This window comes from Arachis stenosperma, chromosome 9 (assembly GCF_014773155.1).
Source record: "Arachis stenosperma cultivar V10309 chromosome 9, arast.V10309.gnm1.PFL2, whole genome shotgun sequence".
In the NCBI taxonomy this organism is placed as follows: domain Eukaryota; kingdom Viridiplantae; phylum Streptophyta; class Magnoliopsida; order Fabales; family Fabaceae; genus Arachis; species Arachis stenosperma.
The window spans coordinates 1,591,596-1,619,437 of NC_080385.1; the positions used below are offsets into that span (position 1 = coordinate 1,591,596).

The window sequence follows — 27,842 nt, forward strand, 5'->3', positions numbered from 1 at the left end:
GAGGGATATTTGTCAGTTACAGTTCAAGAGTCAAGAACTGAGGCGTAGGATAATTGATGGATTGTCTATGGAGGTTGGAGATGGAAGAGAAACTCGTTTCTGGGAGGATGCCTGGATGCTTGGAGGGTTGTTGAAAGATCGATTTCCTAGACTCTACTCTGTTTCAAACCAAATAGGATCAGTAATAGGGGATTGTGGGTTTTGGGATGGGCTAGAGTGGATATGGAACTTCCAATGGCGCCGACAATTGTTCCAATGGGAGTTGGATCTTGTGAACCAGCTACTTGATGACTTAAGGCTGGTTAGGCTTGCATCTGACAGGCAGGACAAAATTGTGTGGAAATATGATAAACAAGGTGTTTTTACAACTAACTCACTTGTGCAGGTAATGCAGGCGGACATGGTCCCGGAGGAGATCTCAAGCTATAGCTTTACAAGTTCTATCTGGAAAGGACTCGTGCCACCAAGAGTGGAGGTGTTTGTATGATTTGCATTGACAGACAGAATCAGTACGAAGGAGAGACTGAGTCGACTAGGAGTTATTAACCAACAAGATACCTTATGTATCTTATGCAATAATTGTGTTGAGTCTAGTTACCACTTGCTTGTAGGATGTAGCTTTTCTTGGCAGATTTGGTGCGTATGGCTATCTTATGCTGGTAGATTATGGTCTTGTCCGGGCTCGTTGAAGGAACATTTCCTAAGTTGGACAGAGGTCACAGATAGAAAGGCGGATCGTAAGGCATGGATGGTTAGCTTCTGCGTGATTATCTGGAATTTGTGGTTGGAAAGAAATAGAAGACTGTTTCAGAACAGGAGTCAAGGAGTGGAGGAGCTTGTTGACATGTGCTCTGTGAACTACAAGGAGTGGATAGATGCAAATCCCTTTGGTTGTTGATGGCAATGCCGGAGATAACATGGGGATATAAGTTTCTGTTGTGTTGATGCTTCTTTTATTTTATTTTATTTTTTTTTTTTATTAGCCGTTTGTATTGCTCCACTTCAAGTGTTGAGCTCCACTTTCAAAAAAAAAAAAATTAAAAAAAAAATTGGTGCAAGGACCCAATTAAAATAAGAAAAAAGTATAAGGATCTAATTGAAAATTTCGTGAAACTATAGAGACTAACAGAGTAATTAAACATATAGTATAATAATGTATAAATAAATTTTCAAAGCAAGTATAATAATGTAGGAAGAGTTTCAAGTGTATCGAAAATACCGGTGTTCCAATTATTTTAACTGTTGATTTAAATTATAAAAAATATATATAATATATATTAATTGAAATCAATGATTAAAATAAGTGGAACACTAATATGGTGGATCGGCAAAAGGATTTTATTGCCAACGAATTTACAGTAGCAATGGCATGATAATATAATATAATGATAATGCTGCAGTTGTCATTGATCAAGAGGGAAATCCAAAAGGAACTCGAATTCCTATAAATTTTATTGTTGTTGAGATTGACATGTAGAATAGGACTCTATCTTTATTCTCGTCCGATTAATCAGTTCTTCAAAAGATCTATCAGACTAGAATGAAGTGAATAAATTGATCAGTTAATATGAATATTCAATTGATACACTTGAAATTTTTCCAAATAACGTATAGCTTTTATCCCAAATTAATTATCATGGTTTTCTCATAATGAATTTAATATATTCACATTCATAAATAAAATCAATATTTATACCCACTTGATGCTTTATTTATTTGATTTATTTTTTTGTTTAATTAATTTTGAGTCCTTTGGATCTTGAAAGACCAACCAGACCAGACAGTAAGACAGCTACTTCAAAGTCTTCGGACACACTTCAGAAGCGTATGTTCAACTCCATTCCCAAATTCTTCAACCCTTTCTTCTAACTCCAATTCCAAAAATCGAATCTTTCTCCATTTCTACAACACCCCTCATTTTCATAATACTATCAACTAAAACTGGATTATCATTGCCGTTATCATTCATATCAAACAGCAATTGCAGCAGATACAAAATATATAAAAAATGGAACTTTGATCTGTGTCTGGTTCAGGTTAGTTCACTCACTTGTGTTCTTTATTTGCTTCTGCTTTTGCTTTTGTGATTTACCTGAGTTTAGAATTTTTACTATTTTTTTTTGTTTATTTTCCTTTGTCTTTAGCGAGATCTTATTTGAGAGTTTTTGAGCTGTGGTTGATTTATGCACCCTGGATTGGTAATGAAGCCCGGTTTGTTATTGAGATTTTACAAGAATGAGCAATTGGGTATGCTAGTTGTTCGCTGAAATTACCAAGAGAAGGTGAGGGGATTTTGTTTTGGTTTTGTGTTGGAAATTGGAATAATGGGGTTTCCATTTTCAGCTATTGTTGTTGCTTTTTGGTGTGTTTGTTGTCACCTGTTCTTCATTGGTGTTGCAAACTCATACTTCCCTGAGGATGCTTATAATTTTGAGAGGAATTCGCATCCAACATATAGTTATGATCGAATCAGTGAAGTTCAGAAACAATGTGCTTCTGTGTTATCTGCATCATCTGAATTGAGATCTGATTATAGTGCTGTGACTGGTATGAAAGGAGAGCTTTCATTTGTGAATGGGGATTGGATGCAGAATGAGGGTAAGTTTCCAATAATGCCTTTTGATGCCGGGAAATCTCCGGGGTCCTTGGCCGGAGACCGTAGTCCTTTGAAGTTGGTATCTTTCTGGGTGACTGATGTTGATCATGCCCACCGGTTGAAGAAATCGGTTCCTATTAATGGATTTATGATGATGGGAATTACTCGAGATGGTAGCTTTCTGGATAGTAATTATGGTGGGAATCCTGAATTCCTATTATGGCCAAACCATTCTCAGCTCTCGGTTTCCTTTCAAGGTGTTTACACCGAATCAAGGAGGAATGGTGGGGAAAGAGTGTTGTGTTTGTTAGGGAGTACAATGCTTCCGACTCGAGAGGCCGATCCTTCTAATCCTTGGTCATGGATGAAGAATCATGGTGATATTCCTCTGTCAGAAGATGATCAAATTCTTCTAGTTCTTCGATATCCCATGACATTCACATTAACAAACAGGATCATCAATGGAGAGTTAAGAAGTGTGAACCCCCTATCAAATCCTAAATATTTTGATCCGGTTCGCATATCATCACAATTGGGAAAGTCAGCGAAATACAAATTTGCCACCCCACATGTCTTGTCCAAGGCATGCAGTCCATACCCTTATAAAGATAACACAACAACCGATGGCATTGGTGCTTATCAAGGGGAAAGATTCTGTGAAATCCTTGAAGAAATTACCAGAGAGCAGCCTCTAAATGTCGTGCCGAACTGGAGATGCAACGGCACTGATGATTTCTGCAGTAAGTTAGGCCCCTTTTTGTCTGATAAGGCAATCAAAACAACAGATGGAGGGTTTCAAGATGTTAAACTTTATATGCAGCTTGTTATCTGTGAGCAACCAACTACTAATCGAAATGCTGGCTCTGCTAGAGTATCTGCAGTTTTAAGAGCAGTTTCTCCATCAGAAAATGTATATACTGCTGCAAAGAGATCTGGTCCGAACAACATGTCTCTTGCCGCTGAAGGGATCTGGAAGTCCTCTAGTGGACAGCTTTGCATGGTTGGTTGCCTTGGATTAATCAATGCCAAAGAGAGTAGCTGTAACACTCGGATCTGTATCTATCTCCCTACCACTTTTTCGATAAAGCAGCGCAGTATTATCTTGGGGACTATGTCTCCCATTAACAATGCTAATGCCTTCTTTCCTCTGTCTTTTGAGAAGTTTGTGCTACCTTCGGAGCTCTGGAATTATTTCAAATTCACTCATCCAAATTACAGTTACTCTAAGATTAACTTGGCTGGCACCGTCTTGGAAAGAAACGAGCCCTTCAGTTTTACAACTTCAGTCAAGAAATCGCTGCTGACATTCCCCAAACTGGAAGATAATGAGGCATTCCAAGATAGTCTGTCACTTCTTTCAGAAGATCTCAGTTTTCATGTCTCCGGTTATCCTGATCCTATGCCTAATATCCAGGCCCCAAGGGTCGACATTCAGATAGAAATTCTATCTGTTGGTCCTTTGTTTGGCCGGTATTGGTACGCCCGAAATGGTTCAACTTGGGAACAAGAAACACCTTATCATGTCAAGGATGTATATACAGAAAAGCAGCTTCTTATAAATGTATCTGCACAACTCATTCTTACTGGAAAAGCTTATAGTAATTTTTCAGTGGTATCTTTGGAGGGTCTTTATGATCCACATGTTGGAAAGATGTATCTAATCGGCTGTAGAGATGTGCGAGCATCGTGGAAGGTCTTATATCAGAGTTATGACCTTGAGTCTGGGCTGGACTGTTTGATCGAGGTGGTCATATCTTATCCTCCGATAAAAGCTCGGTGGCTGGCCAATCCCACAGCTAAAATTTCTATAGAAAGTCAAAGAACCGACGATGATGCCCTTCGCTTTGATTCAATAAAACTTCAAACATTTCCAATCATATACAGGAAGCAGCGTGAGGATGTCCTCTCACGCAGAGGTGTCGAAGGGATTCTTCGCATCTTGACGCTTACACTAGCTGTTACTTGCATTTTAAGCCAACTGTTTTATATAAAAGATAATGTGGATTCGCTTCCGTATGTATCTCTTGTTGTGCTAGGTATTCAAGCTCTTGGATATAGCATTCCATTGATAACAGGTGCTGAAGCTCTTTTCAAGAGAATGGCTTCGGAATCCTATGATGTGTCAGCATCAGGTGAACTTGAGAGCAGTGAATGGCTTCATGTCATTGACTACACTGTGAAACTGCTCTTGATTGTATCCTTGCTACTAACTCTTCGGCTTTGTCAGAAGGTGTGGAAGTCTCGCATCAGATTGCAAACTCGCGCCTCTCACGAACCACTTGGTCTCCCAAGTGATAAATTTGTATTACTCTGTACCTTTGTCATGCATCTGATTGGATATGTCATTGTTCTAGTAGTTCATGGCGCGAAGGCCGGCCAGAAGCCTCTTAGAGCAAAGACATATTCGGTGGATGGCGAAAATTCTCATTTGCTTCCAGATTGGTTAAGAGAATTGGAAGAATACTGTGGTCTTGTTGAAGATTTTTTCTTGTTTCCACAAATTACTGGGAACTTGATCTGGCAGATTCATTGTAAACCACTCAGAAAACTGTACTATATTGGAATAACTTTGGTCAGAATTCTTCCTCATGTGTATGATTACATCCGAGCACCGGCTCCAACTCCTTACCTTTCCGAGGACTCGGAATTTGTCAATCCAAGCTTGGAATTCTACTCAAAGTTTGGTGACATTGCCATTCCAGTGACTGCTATTATTCTTGCAATTGTACTCTACATTCAACAGAGGTGGGGCTATGAGAAGCTGAGCCGGACTCTGACAATCGGCCGGCATAGACTTCTCCCGAGTTTCAGATATGAGAGGTTGTCTTCTAGGTCTCCTGAAACTGAACTGGTTCCGGGTACCAACGGTTGTGCTGCAAATGAGAAAGAACAATCTGATGTAGAATGATGTTAGAGACTTGATCACTGACAGAAGCTGTTGTAAACAAACATACATACATGAAAATGTAGGTATCTTGGGGATGTTTTGTTATATATGATGAGAAGTTCATTTTACAAAATCAAACTGATTCTGAATTTTGATTTTGTTCTGCAAATTTTAATCTTCTCCAATCATTGCTGCTTTTCTCCTCTGGTTAATGTTCCTTTTACTACTCTAAGCTTGCTTTTATTCTACAGGATTGAGATAAAGAGGTTTAATCAAGGATTAAGAATTATATAAACAAGCTGAAAATAATATCAATATAGAATTTGATGAAGACATAAAGTTTTGTTTTTTTTTTAATGGGGGTGTGAATTGGCAACATATATTTTTTTTGTTGCCTATGATAACTCCAATTCGATAAGTTAAGGACTAATTTGTCGCAAGTCTAAGTTCTATTTAAGGGCCTGTTACTGGCTAATGAGTTAGTGTATATACGAGACGGAATTTAAAATCTCGACATTTATTTAAGTGGACGAGTGAGCTGATTATTCGACCAACTTAAACTGATTGGCTTAGTGTTATTATTGGCAACATAGTGCATATACTTTCGTCATTTAATGAATAACAAGGATCAAACAATGTACCATTGGAACACCAGTGTTAGGAATGTGCCCAAAAATTCTAATGAAATCTCCTCTAACAGACACACACATAACTATGTTTTGGATCAAAATATGGACCATCTCATGACTAACTTGTTGGGCCATCCCTCTCTCTTTTCCCTGCTTGAACTTTGCAATAATATCCATCCAAAAAGAAAGAAAAGGACAAAAAAAAAAAAATGAAGAAACAGAAGAACTTTGACATAATATTATATTAATTTTCTTTAGTTGTAGAATTAAATTTTGACATTTATTACTACAAAATAAATTTTTTATATAGATATCTAATCATATATTAGTACATAAGTTTTGTAACTACTAACTGAATAATTATCAAAATAATGATTTTTATTGAATGACAATGTAAAATATTTTATATGTCAATTGGTCAATTATTTGTTAATGTAGGTGACTGCACATAATTCGATAACATAAAAAAGTTTAAAATAAGTGAATCCAAATGAAATATTTAAACTAAAAGTTTAATTATGTACTTTGTCGATTCTTATATCTATAAAATTTTAATTAGATACGTATAATTTTAAAATTTATAATTAAATTTTTATACAAGATAAAATTTTTTAATTACGTTCTTCCTTGGATAAATTATGAAATATTTTATAAGAGAATATTTTAAAAATTATTACAATTTTTTATAAATAATTACTAGTCAAGACCTAATTAAATTTTTTTATCTAATATAACAATTAAATTATAAATTTTTAAACTATAGTTATTTAATTAAACCTTTTGTAAAAATATAAAGACCAATATAATAATTAAACATAAATTAAACTCTAAAAGTATTTGACTTAGTTTTATCCAAAAATAATGAAAAATATTTTAGCTAATTATTTATGGGTATGTCTAAAACGAGCTCAACCATTATGTGCTTATTGAATGAGTCACATTTATATAGGCCATTAGATTTTATTAAATGAAAATCAAAGGCTAATATAAAACAAGAGCATTGATAGACTCTAATAAATATAGAATATCCTAGTACATAAATAAATGCTTTAAATAACAATACTTTAATACATAATACTTTAAACGGCAATAAAATCTTTTATTCTTAAATAACTAAATATAAAATATATAAATATAAAATATATGAGTATTTTTTATTTAATAAAATTTATTATTATGCAAAATTTTTTTATAATATTAAAAAATTATATTAAAATAATATTTTAAATAATAACATAAAACTATAAAATCATTAAAATTTATTTTATACTACTTGATAAATAATTAGATTATTATATTCAAAATTTATTAACTAACTATTTTTATTAAAGATATTATTATATAATATAATTTTTTATAAAAATATTTTAAAAAAATAATTTATTTAAAATATTATATATAATATATGAAAATATTATTTTTTATTTTTTAATTTTTCTTAGAAAAACAAAATAAATAATATAATTTAAAAACATATCTAAATAAAAAAGTTAATATTTTCATGTATTATATATAACGTTATAAATAAAATTTAATTTTACAAATATTTTGATAAAAAATTATATTATATAATAATATATTTAACAAAGTAATCAGTTAATAAATTTTAAATATAATAAACTAATTATTTGTCAAGTAATATAAAATAAATTTTATTTATTTTATATTTTTATGTTGTAATTTAAAATATCATTTTAATATTATAAAAAATTTGTATGTAATAATTAATCTTAATGAATAAAAAAACTTATATTTTTTGTATTTATATTTTATATTTTTTAAAATAAAAATTTTTTATCTTTATATAATAAAATATGTGATAATCTTCTTTTATATATATTAGGGGTGGTAAAACGGGTCGAATTCATCGAGCCGCCCGCCGAACTCGCTAAAAAATGTGGGTTGGGTTAGAATTTGAAACCTGTCAAATTAAAAAAATTCGCTAAATTATGTATATATGTTCTAACTTCTAATTATGTGACTTTATTTATTTTATTTTATAATTTCGTATATATGTTCAAATTATGAGACTTATTTTTTAAAATAAAGATGGTTCTATTGACAAATATTATTTTAAACAAATTTATTGAAGTTAAAAATAATAATAAAAAGTTATATTATAATTTGACTATTTTTTTATTTGTAATTAATTGTTTAATTATTATTTTTTAGTTAATTTTAATTAATTTTATTTTTCAAAAAAAAAAAAACAAAGTCAAACGACTAACATTTTGTACCCACTTTAGTTGGCGGAGCGGGCTGGCCCGTCCCGCTTAAGGTGCGGGCCTAGGTGAGGCGGGGCGGGTTGGGGCGAGCCGGCCCGCATTGCCACCCCTAATATATATATATATATATATATATATATATATATATATATATATATATATATATTAGGGGTGGCAAGCGGGGAAGTCCGCCCCGCCCCGCCTAGTGAGGCGGTCCCAAAATCCTAGCCCTCCCCGCCTAATGGCAGGCATAGCCCGCCAAATATCCTCTTTTTTTTTTGCTATTTGGCGGTCCCAATTTTTCAGCCCAGTCAACCTTTTTTGGCGGATTACGCGGGCCGACCCGGCGGGTTTAGATCCGTTTTCCACCCCTATATATATATATATATATATATATATATTTAGTAATTTTTTATATATTAAATAATTATAATCATATAATAACATTAAAATCAGAAAACATATTAAATCTATTATAGTATAACTATTTAAAATATCATTTTTATATAATCTTTTAATATTATAAAATAATTTTGCATAAAAATTTTGTGAGTTTGGCAAATTTTTTTAATTTGACCGGTTTTAAATCCTAGTCTGACCCACCTTTTTTAGCGAGTTTGGCGGGTCGGTCCGACGGACTCGACCCATTTTGCCACCCCTAATATATATTAAGAAGATTATCACATATTTTACTATATAAAGGTAGAAACTTTTTGTTCTAAAAAAATATAAATTAAATAAATACAAAAAATATAAATTTTTTTATTCATTAAAATTAATTATTATGCAAATTTTTTTATAATATTAAAATGATATTTTAAGCTTTAATATAGAATATAAAATAATTAAAATTTATTTTATATTACTTGACAAATAATTAAATTATTATATTTAAAATTTATTAACTAATTATTTTATTAAATATATTATTATATCATATAATTTTTTATCAAAATATTTGTAAAAGTAAAATTTATTTAAAAAATTATATAAAATACATGAAAAATTAACTTTTTTATTTAGGTATGTATTTAAAATTATATTATTTATTATGTTTTTCTAAAAAAATTAAAAAAAATAAAAAAATTAATATTTTCATGTATTATATATAATATTTTAAATAAATTATATTTTTAAAATATTTTTATAAAAAATTATATTATATAATAATATATTTAATAAAATTAGTTTGTTAATAAATTTTAAATATAATAATCTAATTATTTGCCAAGTAATATAAAATAAAATTTTAATTATTTTATATTTTTATGTTAGTTATAGTTTAAAATATTATTTTAATATAATTTTTTAATATTATAAATTTTTTTTGCAATAATTAATTTTAATAAATAAAAAATACTCATATATTTTATATTTAATTATTTAAAAATAAAAAATTTTGTTGCCGTTTAAAGTATTGTGTATTAAAGTATTGCCATTTAAAGTATTTATTTATGTACTAGGATATTCTATATTTATTAGAGTCCATCAATGCTCTTGTTTTATATTAGCCTTTGATTTTCATCTAATAAAATCTAATGACCTATATAAATGTGGCTTATTCAATAAGCACATAATGGTTGAGCTCGTTTTAGACATAAATTATAAATTTTTAAACTATAGTTATTTAATTAAACCTTTTGTCAAAATATAAAGACCAATATAATAATTAAACATAAATTAAACTCTAAAAGTATTTGACTTAGTTTTATCCAAAAATAATAAAAAATATTTTATCTAATTATTTATTATCTGAAAAATTTTATAAATAAAGAAATTTGATTAACTCAAAATACTTATACATTAAGAAGTCTTCAAGAACAGAGATAGGTGCTAGCAGAAATAATGGTGCCAAATAAGACAAACTTGCATTAATTTAACGGTTTGAAAAAACTATATGAATCGCATATATTTGTTGCCTTTTAGGTTGGGGATTATGGCCTCATATTAATTTCAAAACCTAGGCATACCAAACTAATTTTTTGACTTTTAAGCCCTCTTATGTCTTATCTTTTTGTGTAACCATTATTGAATTTGAATAAGAAAAATAAATAAGTGGTGCCAACCTAATTGACTTTAATTTCACATATCACTTATATCATAGTGTGTATCACCTGACTAATGTTGTAAGCTGTATTACATAAAAAGGGGAATGATTTTAATTGGCTTAAATTAGATAACTGTATAAACGTTTTTATATTATAAATATATCAAAATTAAACTCTATTTATTATATTTGATTTTTTTGTTATATTCACCTTTATATATAAAAATAAAGGCCTACTAAAACAAACAACAGAATTCTACTATGATGATAATAATAATAAACTTGACTTAAAGTTATATAGACACAAATCAAAATTATATATATAATAATAGTTTTTGTAAAACATATATATTTTTATTCAATTAAATATTTTTTTGTAAAACTCAAAAATAATAAATAGTTAAATCATTTAACTTTGACACACTGTTACTGTAAAATTATTTTATATGTGCATTTAATTACAAAATGTCAGAGTAGCAAAAATAACTATATTTTATATTGATCGCATGAATAGTCATTTAAAAATACGGTTATAATTATATGACTATATAAAACATTTTATACTGTCAATACATTAAAATTAAACTCAATAGTTAAATAAATTAACTTATGATTGATAGAAGAACATAAATTTAAATGTTTATATAGGTTCTTTTTTATCATCAATATATATACAAAAGTTGAACGTTATCTTGTAAATACATACACATACAAGAACATAAATTTAATTGTTCATGCAACCGATTCTTTTAATGATGCAGTTGAGTTTAGAATTAGAGAAGTGCAGCACAGCCCAATATTTAATCTGTGTATACTATAATTAGTTCCTTAGATTTAATGTGTGCTAAGTTGATAGGTTATGTCTTGTCAAGAACGCAAGTTCTTATTGAAGTGAAAGCGAAAGAAGAAAGCTAATGTGTCAACTTTTAAATTAGGGTTTTAGGGAGAAATATTCTGAAACTATTGTTATTAAAAGATGTTAAGACTTAGAGCAAAATACTTTAATTCTTAATAATTTCTTTTTTAGAAAGATAATAATATGCATTTTAAAATTGATGATATTATTTTAATTTGATAAAAAAAATTGTTATAAATAAATTTTATATTAAAAATAATAGAATTTAATTTTAATATATCGATAAATTTGTACAATCATCAAATTGTATATTACCATTTAAACATGAATTTAAATATATAAATTTAATTAAATAATTATGTAAAATTTTTTATATTGATAATAACATTACAATTAATATCAAAACAATATGTCCATTAAGTTATTAATTCGAAAAAGGATAATATTCTAGAATTAGTATAATTTATTGTTCTTGTTCAATAATTAATCAGTAATATTTAAAAGTATAAGTAAAAATATATAGAATTAAGATATTAAGCTAAAGGTGTTAGACTTGGCTTTTTTTTTGGGTATAGAAATAAAAGTAGTAATATATTCTAACATTATAATTTTTGGTGTTTTTTAAAATTGTGGAAGGTATATAAATTAGAGGGTCCGATTCTTGTAACTCAAATTTTTTAATTTTTTTAACACAAATCAGACGGTCCGATTTCCGTATCTCTAATAAATCGGACAGTCCAATTTCTACTTATCTAATTAAACAATTCCACATTTAAAAATAACACTCTAATAATTTATATTTTTAAAAAATACTATTGCCACTCCAATATCAAAAACAAAAGGTTGGTTGGACTTCTTGGCTAATTCTTAACTTTAATTTCTTGCCACGTAAGAAAGACTGTGACTGAGGTCCCCTGCTGACACAAATAGTTGGGTTTCTTTCACAATTGCAATTCTCTCATCAAACCTTAGCCGAAAGGTTTCTTAATATTCTTTAGAATTCACATCACCCATTTCATAAATTCTTGTATTTAATTCACATTCATTTTTGCCGACTAATTATCCCAAATTGGTCTCACAACACAGTAATTAGGCAACAATTGAATTGTTTAATTTTCTTCTCAACCGTCATGTAACTAGAAACAAAAAAATTAATAAGTCATGCAATTACACGTTAGAGTCATCATCAGTTAGTTAACACTTTTGTAGTTTTGTTTATAACATAAACAATATTGGAGTGTTTCTCATCAAACCTTTCTAGACACCTATTCAATGTTTGATTTTAATTCCCTTTAGGCCTTGAATAATGAAAAAAGCCTTCTGGGTTTTGGTGGGTTTTAGCTAAAGTTTCAAGCTTTGTTGTTTGTTGTGTTTGAATAATATAGTAATTAATCAATGGAAGGAAGTGATATATACAGAGCAAGCAATACTTTAAGAACAAGAAGTACAACACTTTGGAGAAACAGAACAGCCAGAGAGGTTTTCTCAAATGAAAGAGAAGAAGAAGATGATGAAGAAGCTCTTAAATGGGCCTCACTTGAGAAGTTACCAACATATAATCGTTTGAGAAAAGGGTTATTAACCACATCTAGAGGTGTGGCTAATGAGATTGACATCACTGATCTTGGGTTCCAAGATAGGCAGAAGCTTCTAGATAGATTGATCAAGGTTGCTGAAGAGGATAATGAGAACTTCTTGTTGAAGCTCCGAGAAAGGATTGATAGGTAATTTTGCAAAATCTCTACTCTTTTTTGTTCTAATATTTTTGTAAGGACATCAACTATGTGTTTAATTTTGATGCACTAACAGTATAAAACGTTTTATACAGTCGTATAATCATATTCGTTCTTTTGGATGATCATTCACGTGGTTAATATGAAATGTAATTATTTTTACTAATATGATATTACATAATTGAATAATATTTGTGTAAAACTACTTTATACTGACAGTGTATTAAAATTAAATTCTCAAACTATTGCATACAAATTTTTTTCAATTTCCCCTGTTTTCACTAATTGGAAAGGATAATAGGAATATTCTAAATGGAGTTAACTGTAAGATGGCTAATTTCTTTTGAGTATGTATTCAATTTGGTCCTCTAAATTAATTTGCATCGGAGGTGTAAATTAATCTTATTTTTTCTTTTTGTATTTTCTTTCATCATGATTCTTATTTTTTTTACTATTAAATTTATTAGAAATAATATTTGCACAATTTTTTGTACGTTTTCTATACATTTTTTTTATAATGCAAAAAAGACAAATATTTATCTTCTTTTTCTTTTTATCAACAATTTTTATTATTAAAAATAAAAAATATACAAAAAAGATGTATATTAAATAGAATAAAAAATATTTAATTATTAATTAATTTTTCTTATTTCTTTATCCATAATTTTCTCTATCATTTATCATACTGAATATGATTTAATTTTACACTAAAAATTATAGATTATCACATTACAACAGAAGCAGATAATAACAACAGTTTTTTTGTTATTTGCGGCGGTTATAAATTGCCGTAAAACCAATCTCCAGCGGTTTCTCAACCAACATCCTTTAGCGCACGAAAATTAATTATTGCGGCAGTTTTTAAAAACTGTTGATATAACTGTCGCTGTTAAAATATTTTGTGTCAGATTGTATGGCAGCAGTTTTAAACCGTCGCATTATACTCAAACAGGGTTTTCTTATGTTTTGCAATGGACACAAACTGCCACTATTTAGTTTTTAAAAATTATGAAATGAAGTAATAAAAAGATATTTGCATATATACTAAGTAACGTTATATTATTTCTCCCTTTTTTGTTGACTATATCCTCTCTCCTTTTGTCATGTATTTTCTTTTTTCATAATTTTTTTGTTTGATTGTTATATGTATTATTTATTTTAGAGTTGGAATTGACATTCCAACAATTGAAGTTCGATTTGAGCACTTAAATGTTGAGGCTGAAGCTTATGTGGGGAGTAGAGCAATGCCTACTTTCATAAACTTTGCTACTAATCTAGTTGAGGTAAGACTTCTTAGGAAGATTAATTAATGTTGTTTTTTATTTAATTAATTATTTTCTTAAGTGTTTCTTTTGTTAAGAAATTAGTCACACATTAATCTTGAATGATTATCACTTGTGTGTTGTAGAGTGTTTTGACTTTTTTCCACATTCTCCCAAGCAAAAAGAAACAATTGACTATCCTCAAAGATGTTAGTGGAATAATTAAACCTCGTAGGATGACATTGCTTCTTGGTCCTCCAAGTTCTGGAAAAACCACTCTACTTCTAGCTTTATCAGGAAAACTTGATCCAAGTCTCAAGGTAAAAATTAAGAGTGTGTTTAGTTTATATTTTATTTTTTTAATATTTTTATTTTAAAATTTTATAAAAAAGTTAATATAAAAACAGAACATAAAATTTTATTTTTCTATATTTTTATAATTTTTTAAAAATAAAAATACAGGCATCTTATCATTTTGTTCTTCATTACATGCTTTGAATTGTTGGAGAAGTACTATATATATGTTCAGTTTTAAGAAATTTAATTTATTTAGAAGGGATTAATAAAGTCATATGAACATTGTTCGATTCATGTAGTCCCAACTAATTGAACAAGACTGAGTTGTTGTTTCTAGTAAATAAATTGAATATCTCAATAAATTCAAAAATATTATTCGTATACCAAAATCGATCACTAAAATCAGTCATTAATATATTTGTATATAAATACCTATGTAATTTAATTTATTTTTAATATATATATTTCAACATGTATTTTATGCTGGTGGCTGATTTTAGTATACATGTAACATAGTCGAAATCAATTCATGCTTTAATTAATTTTTTATTAAGCACTAATGCTCCAAAACCAAAACCCTTTGTAAAGGGTTTAGTTAAGCATGGTATATATAAGAAAAATAATATTTTGATTAATTAATCTTTTCCCATCTAATTTGGATGCCTATTATTATATTTGGTCTAAAGGTATCTGGAAAAGTGAGTTATAATGGACATGAAATGAATGAGTTTGTACCTCAAAGAACTGCTGCATATATTAGTCAACATGATGTTCATATTGGAGAAATGACTGTTAGAGAAACGTTGACTTTTTCAGCAAGGTGCCAAGGAGTTGGATCACGTTATGGTTAGTTAATTTTAATTTGTAACACGATTTTTGTTTCTTCATCACATTAATTTTTTAACTTGTGTTCACTCAAAAAACGAAATTAAGATTTAAAAAAAAATATTCTTATTTTACTATCTCCGATTTTTAGGGTAAAAAGAAAAAGGACAAATTTTATTCAAAATAAAAACATTTTATTATTTTTCTTTTTTTCATGTCATTCTCTAAATATATTTTTATTTTTCAATATCTTTGTATTAATTATGGTTAAAAAAATAATATATCATTAGTTGTAACTTTTTGTGATCCACATTTGATAGACTTGCTATCTGAGTTGTCTAGAAGAGAGAAAGAAGCAAAGATTAAACCTGATGTTGATATTGATGTTTACATGAAGGTAAGAAAGAATCTATATATATATATATATATATATATATATATATATATTACATAAAAAGAAGCTTTTATATGAAATTAATACACTGGATATAAAATATATTTGGCATTTGGTTCTTCTAATAAACTAGGCCACTGCAACCGGAGGACAAGAAGCAAGCTTGGTAACAGATTATGTACTAAAGGTAATAATAACACTAGAAATAAGTGTTTCTTTGGTTCTATATTTTTTTACCATTTTAAAAAGAAAAAAAAAAGTAAATAAATTTTCATTTTTTACTTTTTACTTTTTTTACTTGTTTATCTATGTTTCCACATCAGTAATCTTTTACGATTATGTTACGTATACACTAAAACTAGTCACAAATATAAAATACATATTGAGATACAATTACACATTAAAAATAAATTAAATTATACATATGTAGTTATACACTGATTTTAGTAACTGATTTTGACGTTCAAATAACATTTTTTATTTTTTTTTAACAATTAATTACTGTAAAGTGTTAACTACAAGGTTATGAATGCAGATTTTGGGTTTGGATATTTGTGCCGATACAATTGTAGGGAACGAGATGTTGCGCGGTATATCGGGAGGACAGCGAAAACGAGTTACGACAGGAGAAATGCTAGTTGGACCAACAAATGCTCTGTTCATGGATGAAATCTCAACTGGTTTGGATAGCTCCACAACTTTTCAGATTGTGAATTCTTTAAAGCAATATGTTCACATTCTTAACGGAACTGCGTTGATCTCGTTGCTACAACCGGCACCGGAGACTTACGAACTTTTTGATGACATTGTTTTGATCTCCGATGGTGATATTGTGTACCAAGGACCCCGTGAACATGTTCTTGATTTTTTTGAGTATGTGGGTTTCAAGTGCCCTGAGAGGAAAGCTGTTGCTGATTTCCTTCAAGAAGTAAGTCAAACGAATTATCTATTTTAGTTGGTGAAAACTCAGGTGCGGTCGACTTCACGTGAACTTGAGAGCTGAGAGTCGTTAGATGAAAATTTAGTCAAATCAATTAAACTATCTTACAATTCTCAACTATCAACTTCACGTAAAGTCAACTGCACCTGAATTTCCACCTTTTATTTATAAAATAATTACCTAGAAGTCTCTATATATCTAAGTTATATATCATTTGTTATAGGTAACTTCAAAAAAGGATCAAGAGCAATATTGGGCACGCAAAGATCAACCTTACAGATTCATAACCGTTACTGAATTCGTGGAAGCGTTTCAGTCGTTCCACGTGGGCAGAAGAATGGGGGATGAGCTTGCAACTCCATTTGACAAGTCTTTGAATCACCCAGCTGCATTGACAACTAACAAGTATGGCATCAGCAAGAAGGAGTTGTTAAAGGCTAATTTTTCAAGAGAGTATTTGCTTATGAAAAGGAACTCTTTTGTTTACATCTTCAAGTTATTTCAGGTGATCACTTCTATTTACTTTATATGAATGAATCAATACTTTTAGGATTTCACTTTTTTTTTTTAATGTTAAAATGTTTGGTTTTACTATACACTATAAGGGAGGTGGCAAATAGTTTAGTGGCGGTTTTTGAAATTGTCACTCTGTTAGTTTTGTGGCGGTTGTAGCGGCGAATCTAATAGCAGTAGCTATTCCAAAATTGTCGCTGTCTAGTGTCTACTCTTGATGGTGTAGTGTTAGCACTTATTAATAATTTTTTACGTAAATTGTTTTATACAGTTATACAATTATATCTGTCTTTTTAAATAATTATATATTTACATAATTAATAAAAAATAATTATTTTTATTGATGTAGAATTACGTAATTAAATATATGTGTAAAATTATTTTTTATTTACAGTGTATTAATATTAAATTCTTTTGACAATAGTATATAAATTTTTTGTAATAAGTATAATTTAAGAAAAGATTGTAATATGTGTTATCTTATAATAGCAATGAATATGTTGCACACTAGCATTTGATATTTTGATCCAAATAAAATTCATTAATTTTATATATGATTATATGGCATTTATGTTAACTCTTTGTTCTGTTTTTATTTTTTGGCAGCTTACTCTGATTGCCATAATTGAAATGACACTGTTCCTAAGAACTAAGATGCATCGAGAATCAGTTATTGATGGAATGGTTTATTCCGGTGCTCTGTTTTTCTCAGTAGTAATGGTTATGTTCAATGGAATGGCTGAGATTTCAATGACCATTGCAAAGCTTCCTGTGTACTACAAGCAAAGGGATCATCTATTCTATCCTCCATGGGCATATGCTATACCTAATTGGATCCTTAAGATCCCAATTTCACTTTTGGAAGTTGCTGATTGGATAATTCTCACATATTATGTCATTGGATATGATCCAAATATTTGGAGGTAAAAAATGTCATTAAAGTGAGCATTATTATTTAGAGAATACTACGGTGAAAAGTGAAATTTTAATAAAAAATTCACCAAAAATTATTTATCATGTATAATACATATATTTTTTATTTTACTGTTCATAAAAAAATTTCCTTATTTTTATTGATTTTAACGATATTTTTTTATAGTAGATTCAGCTTATAAAAAAGGAAGGAGGTAATGATCTCCCAAACTTCATTTTTTTATATAAATAATTATATATAAATTTTATTTTAATTTCTTTAAAATTTTAATTTTAATTTTTTTATTATGATATAATTTTAAATTTAATTCCTTCCAAAATTTAACCTAGTTTCGCCACGTGTTGATCAATGTTGAATAACAGTAAGGTAGCATTTATTTTGAGGTATTGGGATGGAGACTGAGAAACTGAAATTCAATGTTATGTTTGTTGGTGCAAAGATTGGTAATAAAATGTTAGTCTACGTCTCCAAAATTTCAGTATTTCAGTACCTCCAAAAAATAAGGATACATGGACTGAAACTTTTTGGAACAAAAATTGAAATTTTAATAATATTTTATAGTTAAAATACCTCCATTTCAATTAATTAATTCCAACTTTATCCTTTTTGCAAATTAAATTAGAGCTTTATTTTTATCTGAGTCTCTATTTCCCACTTTACACCAAATACAATACTAAGATTCATTTTAGTTTCTGTCTCTTAATCTCTGTTTCTCAGTTTCAATCTTTCAGTTTCTGTTTCTCTTCTAAATGCTACTTAATAGTCTGATAATAATTTACTGAAACAGAGATAAATATTTCTGTATTTACACACATTTTATCTAACTTTTTCTCTTTTTTCTTGTCTCTCGTTCCAAACACTTTTTTTTTTTTGGTTCTTATTTGCTTTGTAACTATAGTGTAGTGTAACTTATGGTGTGATGAGGCTTTATTATGTTTGTTTATGCAGATTCTTGAAGCAATACCTGGTGCTATTTCTGGCGAGCCAAATGGCTTCTAGTTTATTCCGAGCAATCGCCGCAATAGGCAGGAATCTAATCGTCGCTAACACATTTGGATCATTTGCACTTCTTGCTGTTTTTGTATTGGGCGGCTTTGTTCTTTCAAGAAGTAAGTTTAGTTTTACATATTTATTAACCTTTTTGACCTTATTTTTTGAATTTAATTTTAATAGAATGTAAGTCTAAGATAATTTTATACTTACATCTAATTACATAATATCGCATCAATAAAAATAATTGTTTTTACATTGACAATGTAATGGTTATCCAAAAATAAAAAATATGATTGGACGACCACTGTTAATACATTAAAATTAATTGATTAAAAAATAATTGTTAAAAAGACATTGACTAATACATACATATTAACTGATTAAAAATTTGTTTCATATACTTAAAAGAGTAGGGTACAAGAAGTATGGGGTCATATATTATATTGTAAAAGTATAAATAAAAAATTGAATCTTAAAATAATAATTACTTAATTTGAGTAAAAATATTTAAATATACCTAAGATTAAAAGAATATTGTACTAATTTATTTCATTTAAGCGTAAATTCTTGACTTATATATACTTTTGGAACAAGCTTTAAAGTAATATTTATCATTAATATTTATTTTTAGCATAAGAAATTATTTGACATATCGAGATAATAAGAACTATTATAATTATTTTAAACAATGTAAAGCTTTTAACAGATTTTTAAAATAAGTGTGTTCCAATATTCATTCTATATTGTATCATATCGTAAGGTCAATTTGATATTGATGATTCATTGATTTGTTTGATTAATGTAACAGAGGACATCAATGACGGGTGGATTTGGGGTTTTTGGATTTCACCAATGATGTATGCTCAAAATGCTATAGTGGTTAATGAATTCCTTGGAAATAGTTGGAACAAGGTGATGATCGATCATGATTTCTTGACCTACTATTGTAAACTATCTATTAGTTTAGAAATAATGAATTTAATTTGATGCCTAATTCAACATCATTTTCTCTTCAATTATATATAGTTCACCCCTAACTCAAACAAGACACTTGGAGTTCAATCCCTAGAGGCTCGTGGATTCTTCACAAAAGCTTATTGGTATTGGATTGGAGTTGGGGCATTAATTGGATTTGCATTCATTTTCAACATTGTATACACCCTGGCTCTTACATATCTCAATTGTGAGTATCATAACCCTTAATTTTTTTTAGGGTAAATTATATTTTTTGTTTCTGAAGTTTGACAAAAGTTTAAAAAATATTTTTAAGTTTTATTTTGTTTCAATTTTGTCCCAAAAATTTTCGATTTGCATCAAATATACTCCTAATGGCTAATTTTTCAAAAAATTTAAGACCAATTCAACAACAATTTCATAAAAATAACCCTCAATACAAGCAAATCAAGTATAATTTTCATGCATTATTGTTAGATTAGGCTTAAATTTTTTTGAAAATTTAGCCGTCGAAGGTATATTTGATGCAAATCGAAAACTTTTGGGACAAAAGTAAAACAAAATAAAACTTAAGGGTATTTTTAAAACTTTTGTCAAATTTTAGGGACAAAAAATATACTTTATCTTTTTTATATAATTAATGTTTGAAAAACCATGGAAATCCAACTCAAAATAAATTAAAATTATTTTATTTTGTATTCTTTAATTAATGGAAAAATAATTAAGTAATATTAAATATAATAAATATATAATTATAAATATTAAGTTAAATAAGATAATTTTAGATTATTATTCTTCAAGCATTAGCGTTTGTTTAAGATTCTTAACTAGAGTGATGTTTCTATTAACATGTATATATGTTTCTTTTTGTTTTTTTGGAGCAGCATTTGAGAAGCAACAAGCAACAATAATTGATGAGTCTGAAGGCAAAACAAGTAATAGCATAGCTCAAGAAGTTCAATTACCACGCATAGGTATCTATCTTATTTAAATTAATCCCTTTGTCCACAAAAGGTTATTTTTTTAAGGTTTAACATGCATATTAATTAATAGATAAATAATTAAATTTACATAATTTTTAAAAGATAACCATGAAAAGAATTTATTAATACTACACTAAAGCTCTAAAATGACACAGATGTAGTTAGACCAAAATTTTAACTATAAAAGTTTGATTAGAAATACATAATCCAAGTTTAAATGTTGACAATAAACTTTTGAATTGCCTTGTAGAAAGTTCAACAAGAGTTAGTGCTTCAAGCAAAAGCAGCAATAATGGGAAGAAAAAAGGCATGGTTCTTCCTTTTGAGCCACATTCTATCACCTTTGACCAAGTTGTATACTCCGTTGATATGCCTCAGGTAATAAGTGATTTTCAAATTTGTAATTAAAAATTGGCTTCTAAACAATGTTGTTAAGGCAAGCTTGGTTAATATTGTATTGGATCAAATAAATATTTTTTTTTGGTTTTTTACTACACCACCAATTAAATTACTTAATTCTCTAAAAATAAAATCATATGCTATACAACAAATAGATGCGAATATTAGCGGCGATTTTTTTTACTATTTGCGACAATTTTAAACCGCCACAAAATCACTCTCCCGTGGTTTCCCAACTGTAGTCCTTTAGCTCCAAAAAATAAATATAATCTCGCTTTGTTGAAAATTTGCCCCAAAAAAAATATAATCTCCCTTTGAGTTTTGAAAGATTTTGTTTTTTCAATCACAATAATCTCGAATAAGCTTTTGATTGCAAGTTGTTTTTTGAGTACTCTAGTTCAAAAAATAAGCCCCAAGTCTTCAAATTTTAATTGGCAGGAAATGAAGAATCAAGGTGTGGTAGAAGATAGGTTAGTGCTTCTTAAAGGTGTTAGTGGTGCATTTAGGCCTGGTGTTCTCACAGCTTTGATGGGTGTAAGTGGAGCCGGAAAAACTACTTTGATGGATGTTCTCGCCGGTCGGAAAACCGGTGGATATATCGACGGAAGCATAAAAATTTCAGGATACCCTAAGAAGCAAGAAACATTTGCTAGAATTTCGGGTTATTGTGAGCAAACTGATATCCACTCTCCTCATGTTACTGTCTATGAATCTTTACTCTATTCAGCATGGCTTCGTTTACCCATCGAAGTTGATTCCGATGCAAGAAAGGTATGCACCTATGATTTTTGAGTTAATAATAGTCCATGAAAGATAATATATTCGTCAATTTGATTCTCTAAAAAATCAAACGCTTCAAATTAATTCTTAAAAAATACAACAACAAATAAAAATTTTTGTATCAGAAACAATGGTATCTTTAATTATAATTTTTTTGGAGTGTAAAATATATTTTTTCACCAACCCATAGTGTATGAGACAGATGTATACATTTCGATTAAGGTCGTATTCTATGATTACAATTCTACCATATATGTCTTTTTCATTCCAGCGAAAATCGATTTTACAGTATAGACACTTATGATCAAATTATTTTTTCTACTAATTCGATAATATGTAGCAAAATGATTATGACATGTGTCATTGTCTATCTGATGGAGGACCAATCCTCTGATTCATAGTTGTATTTTTCAGGAATCAATTTAAGACATTTGAACTTTAGACTACCAAATTGATGTATGCTTAATACTTTAGGAATTATTTTAATTATTAATCCTATGTTTTTTACTTACTTAATATCTTTTTGTTTTTAAAAAAAAAATCAAAGTTTAAGTAACTTTACAAATGATGACAAATGGACGTTGTGAAATTAGAGATTGATGGATTGTACTTTTTTATCTATGAAATGCTTGTAGATGTTTATTGAGGAAGTCATGGAGCTTGTGGAGTTGAACTTGTTGAGGAACTCACTAGTTGGATTGGCTGGAGTAAATGGACTCTCAACTGAACAACGTAAGAGATTAACTATAGCGGTTGAATTAGTGGCTAATCCATCCATAATTTTCATGGATGAGCCTACTTCCGGTTTAGATGCTAGAGCCGCCGCCATTGTTATGAGGACAGTTAGGAATACAGTTGACACCGGAAGAACAGTTGTTTGCACCATCCATCAACCAAGCATCGACATATTTGAAGCTTTCGATGAGGTATAAATAATATATTATTTATACCGTGATGGCTTGTTCGCATAAAAATATTTTCATATAAAAATGATAGATAAAATTCAAACATGTGTTATGTTAAATAATTTAGTTAAATATATTATATTTAACTATTTTATCCGTCATGTTAGTTATTCCTATTAAAGCGTGGAGGACAAGAAATCTATGTTGGACCGTTGGGTCGTCATTCGAGTCAATTGATCAAGTATTTTGAGGTGTGATGATGCAACTTAAATTCACTAATATTCTAGAATTAATTATGTGCACAATTCTTGATTCTTAAAACATCCCTTGTTCTAATATTTTTCCATTGTCTAGAGCATTGATGGTGTTAGTAAAATCAAAGATGGTTATAACCCAGCAACTTGGATGTTAGAAGTTACAACTCCAGCACAAGAGCTAAATCTAGGTGTTGATTTTCATGAGAGATACAAAAATTCTGATTTGTACAGGTAATTAAGCATGAACTTTTTTTTCCATAAATAGATAAAGAGAAATCAAAATTATGAAAAATGCTTAGCATTATTATTATCGAAAATATTTAGAAATTAAAATAAATTAGCAAAAAATAATCAGAATTTATCTTATTTAGCATTTATTAATTGTTATAAAATTAATGAAGATTAAATAAGACAAATTCGACTATTTTTTTGTTTTTCTAACATTACCGTATTATTATACATTGTTGATGATTCAGGAGGAATAAGAACCTTATAGCAGAACTGGGAAACCCTGCCCCTGCTTCAAAGGATCTATATTTTCAAACTCAATATTCGCAACCGTTTCTGGTTCAATGCCTAGCTTGCTTATGGAAACAACATTGGTCGTATTGGCGCAATCCGCCGTACACGGCGGTTCGGTTTTTTACCACCATGTTCATATCCTTGATCTTTGGGACAATATTTTGGAATCTTGGAGACAAATAGTAAGTCAAATGCAAAGAAATATTAAACCTTAGTACTTTAATTTTACAATCATATTACATGTACACTAAAATCAGTTATTAGTATAGAATACATAATGAAATACAAAATATATATTAGGCTGATTTCAATTGCAAATAGTATTTTTATTAATTTTATTATTTTTTTTCTAAAGAAAATATTATTGGAGAGTAATTTCATTTATTTGGTGACTTGCAGTTCAAGCAGCCAAGATCTTTCGAATGCCATGGGTTCAATGTATGTTGCTGTTTTGTTCATAGGAATTCAGAATTCAGCCTCTGTACAACCAGTGGTAGCAATTGAAAGAACTGTCTTTTATAGAGAAAGAGCAGCTGGAATGTATTCTGCTTTACCTTATGCAATTGCACAGGTAATGTTATCCTCATTTCTTAAGATAATATCCTTAGAATTTTTATCATATGTGTATATATAAAGCTCAATTTTCATACATATTGTAAAAGATTTTACATGAATTTTTCAATGGTGTATTGTCATATTAGTAAAAAACTAGTTTTTAGATTGATTGCTTAAAAAATTATTTAAATGTATGAATTCAATTAGATGATGATATAATTTTTTTTCACATGGTCAGTACATTAAAATTGAATACGTAATTTTTTTTAATTTGAGATTTTTTTGTATTTTTTTATTTTATATATTTTTAATATGTATTTTATATTTAAGTATATATTTTATACAAATGACTTTTTTTATACACATTTAATATGACTGATTTTTAATTAGTTAATGATATATTTTGTATATTCAATTGCTATAATTTAATAAGGTGATCATTCATATAATAATATCATCTTTATCTAAAGATAATAAATGAAAATTGTTTTAGTTCGACATATTATTTTTACGTAAAGATAACTTCATATCAATAATTATTTTTTAATATTATGAATTTTAAGAATAATTTTTAAAAATATTTAAAAATTTAAAAGTAGTGAGGCATGATTGACTTATAGCTAGAAATAACTAATGGGCACTCATACCCTAAAGTTTTATAAAGGTACCAAGAAACGACACTTATTTTTTTATCATGGTTTGGAAAGAAAAATATATAACAAATAACTACAACTTTAAATGAAGAGTGAACTAGTATGTACCAAAACTTTAAATGAATTATTATGCGTCTGTGTTAACATTTTATCTAATCATAATCATGTGTATGTGATTAATTATATTCCATTTTGTGACAGGTTATGATAGAGCTACCTTATATTTTTGCCCAAGCTATAACATATGGTGTGATAGTTTATGCCATGATTGGATTCGAGTGGAATGTGAAGAAATTCTTTTGGTATTTATTTTTTATGTATTTCACATTTTGCTACTTCACCTTCTATGGAATGATGGCTGTGGCAGCAACACCAAATCACCATATTGGCTCCATTGTGGCTGCTGCTTTTTATGGAATTTGGAACATCTTTTCAGGATTTGTCATTCCTCATACAGTAAGTATTTCTAATAAATTAATTCTTTTTTTAAATCGTTATAAAATTATTAAATATCTTTGTAAGAAAATATGTCATAGTAATATTGGTAATGCACTAAATTGTTTTTATTCATTAGATATATAATTATTATTGTAACTTTATTTATTTGCTTAAACTTTTAAAATAAATAATTTCATACTATAATATCAAAGCTTATATAATTAAAAAGTTTTGGATTCGACTCTTATTACCTTAATTCTTCTAAAATGAAAAGAAAATAATTTAAAAATAAAAAAGAATCTATTCTTCGAACTAAAAAAAAAGAGAAATAAAGAATAAAAAATCTAACTTTACAGGATATTTAGCGTATTGCTTAAGATTTAAACAAAACAAAAGAAGTCTAATAAAAAAAAGTTAAATTACATAGTTGGTCCTTACATTTTCAGTAAAATTGTAAATTGGTCCTTATATTTTAAAAGTTTGTAATTGGGTCTTTAAAGAGAATAAAAATTTGCAATTTAGAGAATATACTGAGAATATTCTGTTAAATCAAATACTTTTTGAACGATAGAGACTAAATTGCAAATTTTAATTCTCTTTAAGGATCCAATTACAAACTTTTAAAGTGTAGGGATCAATTTGTAATTTCACTAAAAGTATAAACCGTGTAATTTAACCTAAAAAAATATGATAATTAATGGTTATTTTATTATCATAATTGAATTATAAGTCTTATTTTATCACTACTAGCTTAATATTAAAAGCAAATAAACAGATATCACAAACTCTAAAATGTTTGTACCTTGACAAATAACTCCTAAAACAGAGTATCTATATATAAATGAATTCAATCATGTATTCATGTGTATAATGATACTTGTTGTTTTTTTTTTAATTATTTTGATTTCAGAGGATGCCAGTGTGGTGGAAGTGGTACTATTGGGTATGTCCTGTGTCATGGACATTATATGGATTGGTTGCATCACAATTTGGAGACATAACTCATGTAATGGAATCAGAACATGTTTCAGTGCAAGACTTCATAAGAAGTTATTATGGCTTCAAGCATGATTTTATAGGAGTTTGTGCAATTATGGTTTCTGGATTTGCAGTCTTATTTGCACTCATTTTTGCTGTTGCAATCAAGCTCTTTAACTTTCAAAAACGATAGATAGATAGATAGATATTTTCATGGTGAAAACTTAAGTGCAGTCTACTTTAGGTGAAGTTAATATGTGAGAGCTGTTAGATGAAAATTTAGTCAAATAAGTCAAATCATCTAACGACTCTCAATTATCAACTTCACGTAAAGTCGACTGCAACTGAATTTCCACCTATTTTCATACATCTTGAAGCATGTATTTTCATATTTCTATTTTTTATTTTTTTAAAAAGGTATATTTGTATTTGTTATGTTCATGTACTACTAGACTTAGTTTCTCTTATTAAAATTTAAAGTTTCATTTATGAATGTAAGTGTATTATTTTTTTTTGTACCGTTAATATATCGGTGAGTGTAATATCTAATATTATTGTACATCTATTAATAATTTGAAAAAATTAAAGAAGTGAAGGCAATAAATCACAGATATTTGTAACACATTTTCTATTGTTAATTTGATAAAAAAAATCTGAAGTTTAGCCTTTTACATTTTCAACTAGGTTTTTACTCACATACAGAGAGAAAAAAATAGAAATATTAAAAGAGTATAAAACATCATAGTGGATCTCTTTTTTTTTTGCTTTTTTGTTTTTTGTTTTTTTTTTTGTCTTCGTTTGTATTCTATGTAGCTTTTAACTATTCGAACCTCAAATTAAGTTATGCCATGTGAATATTTTTTCAAAACTGCTACATATACACTAATAATTTACTAAATTAGTTATTATATATTTGGACCTTATATGGATTGGACAAAGCTTATTGGATAGCACAGAGAAACTTAGGTAACATTTGGTTGTTATTCAAAGAGACATAGACACCGTGACATACGTCTCTTTAGTTTATTAAATACAATTTTTTTATGAACACGGGAAGATATGAATGGACATAAGAGACATTAAGATTTGGTTTGGTAAAATTTTTTGAGAAGGTGTTTGTGTTTTTTAAAAGTTTAAATTCCTCATTTTGTGTTTAACAAATCAAAAACACCATGTGCTTGTACTTGCAGCTTTTAAAAGATCAGGGTACTTTTGAAAACACCTAAGATAGAGTTTTTTAAAATTGGCTTATGCTTTTTAAAATTTAAAAGTCTAATATAATCTCAT

At 28.4% G+C, this 27,842-nt stretch overlaps 2 protein-coding genes across 6 annotated transcripts; both read left to right on the forward strand.

The window, feature by feature from the left end:
- Positions 1-1,766: 1,766 nt before the first annotated feature.
- LOC130950487 (uncharacterized) lies at positions 1,767-5,654 on the forward strand. The gene is made up of 2 exons (XM_057878999.1): positions 1,767-2,036; positions 2,145-5,654. Exon 2 carries the CDS (start codon positions 2,325-2,327, stop codon positions 5,502-5,504), a length of 3,180 nt encoding a protein of 1,059 aa, XP_057734982.1. The 5' UTR covers positions 1,767-2,036; positions 2,145-2,324; the 3' UTR covers positions 5,505-5,654.
- A 6,890-nt stretch (positions 5,655-12,544) lies between these two features.
- On the forward strand, positions 12,545-26,993 carry LOC130950484 (pleiotropic drug resistance protein 1-like). Of its 5 annotated transcripts, none has more exons than XM_057878993.1 (22): positions 12,545-12,964; positions 14,136-14,256; positions 14,382-14,555; positions 15,219-15,378; positions 15,678-15,754; positions 15,885-15,938; positions 16,287-16,679; positions 16,915-17,196; positions 17,811-18,127; positions 19,087-19,247; positions 19,940-20,056; positions 20,183-20,314; positions 20,970-21,059; positions 21,319-21,446; positions 21,906-22,238; positions 22,883-23,173; positions 23,320-23,403; positions 23,507-23,640; positions 23,886-24,113; positions 24,331-24,502; positions 25,341-25,595; positions 26,488-26,993. In XM_057878993.1, exons 1-22 carry the CDS (start codon positions 12,636-12,638, stop codon positions 26,746-26,748), a joined length of 4,293 nt encoding a protein of 1,430 aa, XP_057734976.1. In that variant the 5' UTR covers positions 12,545-12,635; the 3' UTR covers positions 26,749-26,993. The 5 variants fall into 5 exon arrangements, with proteins under 5 accessions (XP_057734976.1, XP_057734975.1, XP_057734977.1 ...); XM_057878992.1 differs by having other exon boundaries at positions 19,940-20,043; positions 20,158-20,314; XM_057878994.1 differs by having other exon boundaries at positions 19,940-20,043; positions 20,158-20,314; positions 21,334-21,446.
- Positions 26,994-27,842: the final 849 nt, after the last annotated feature.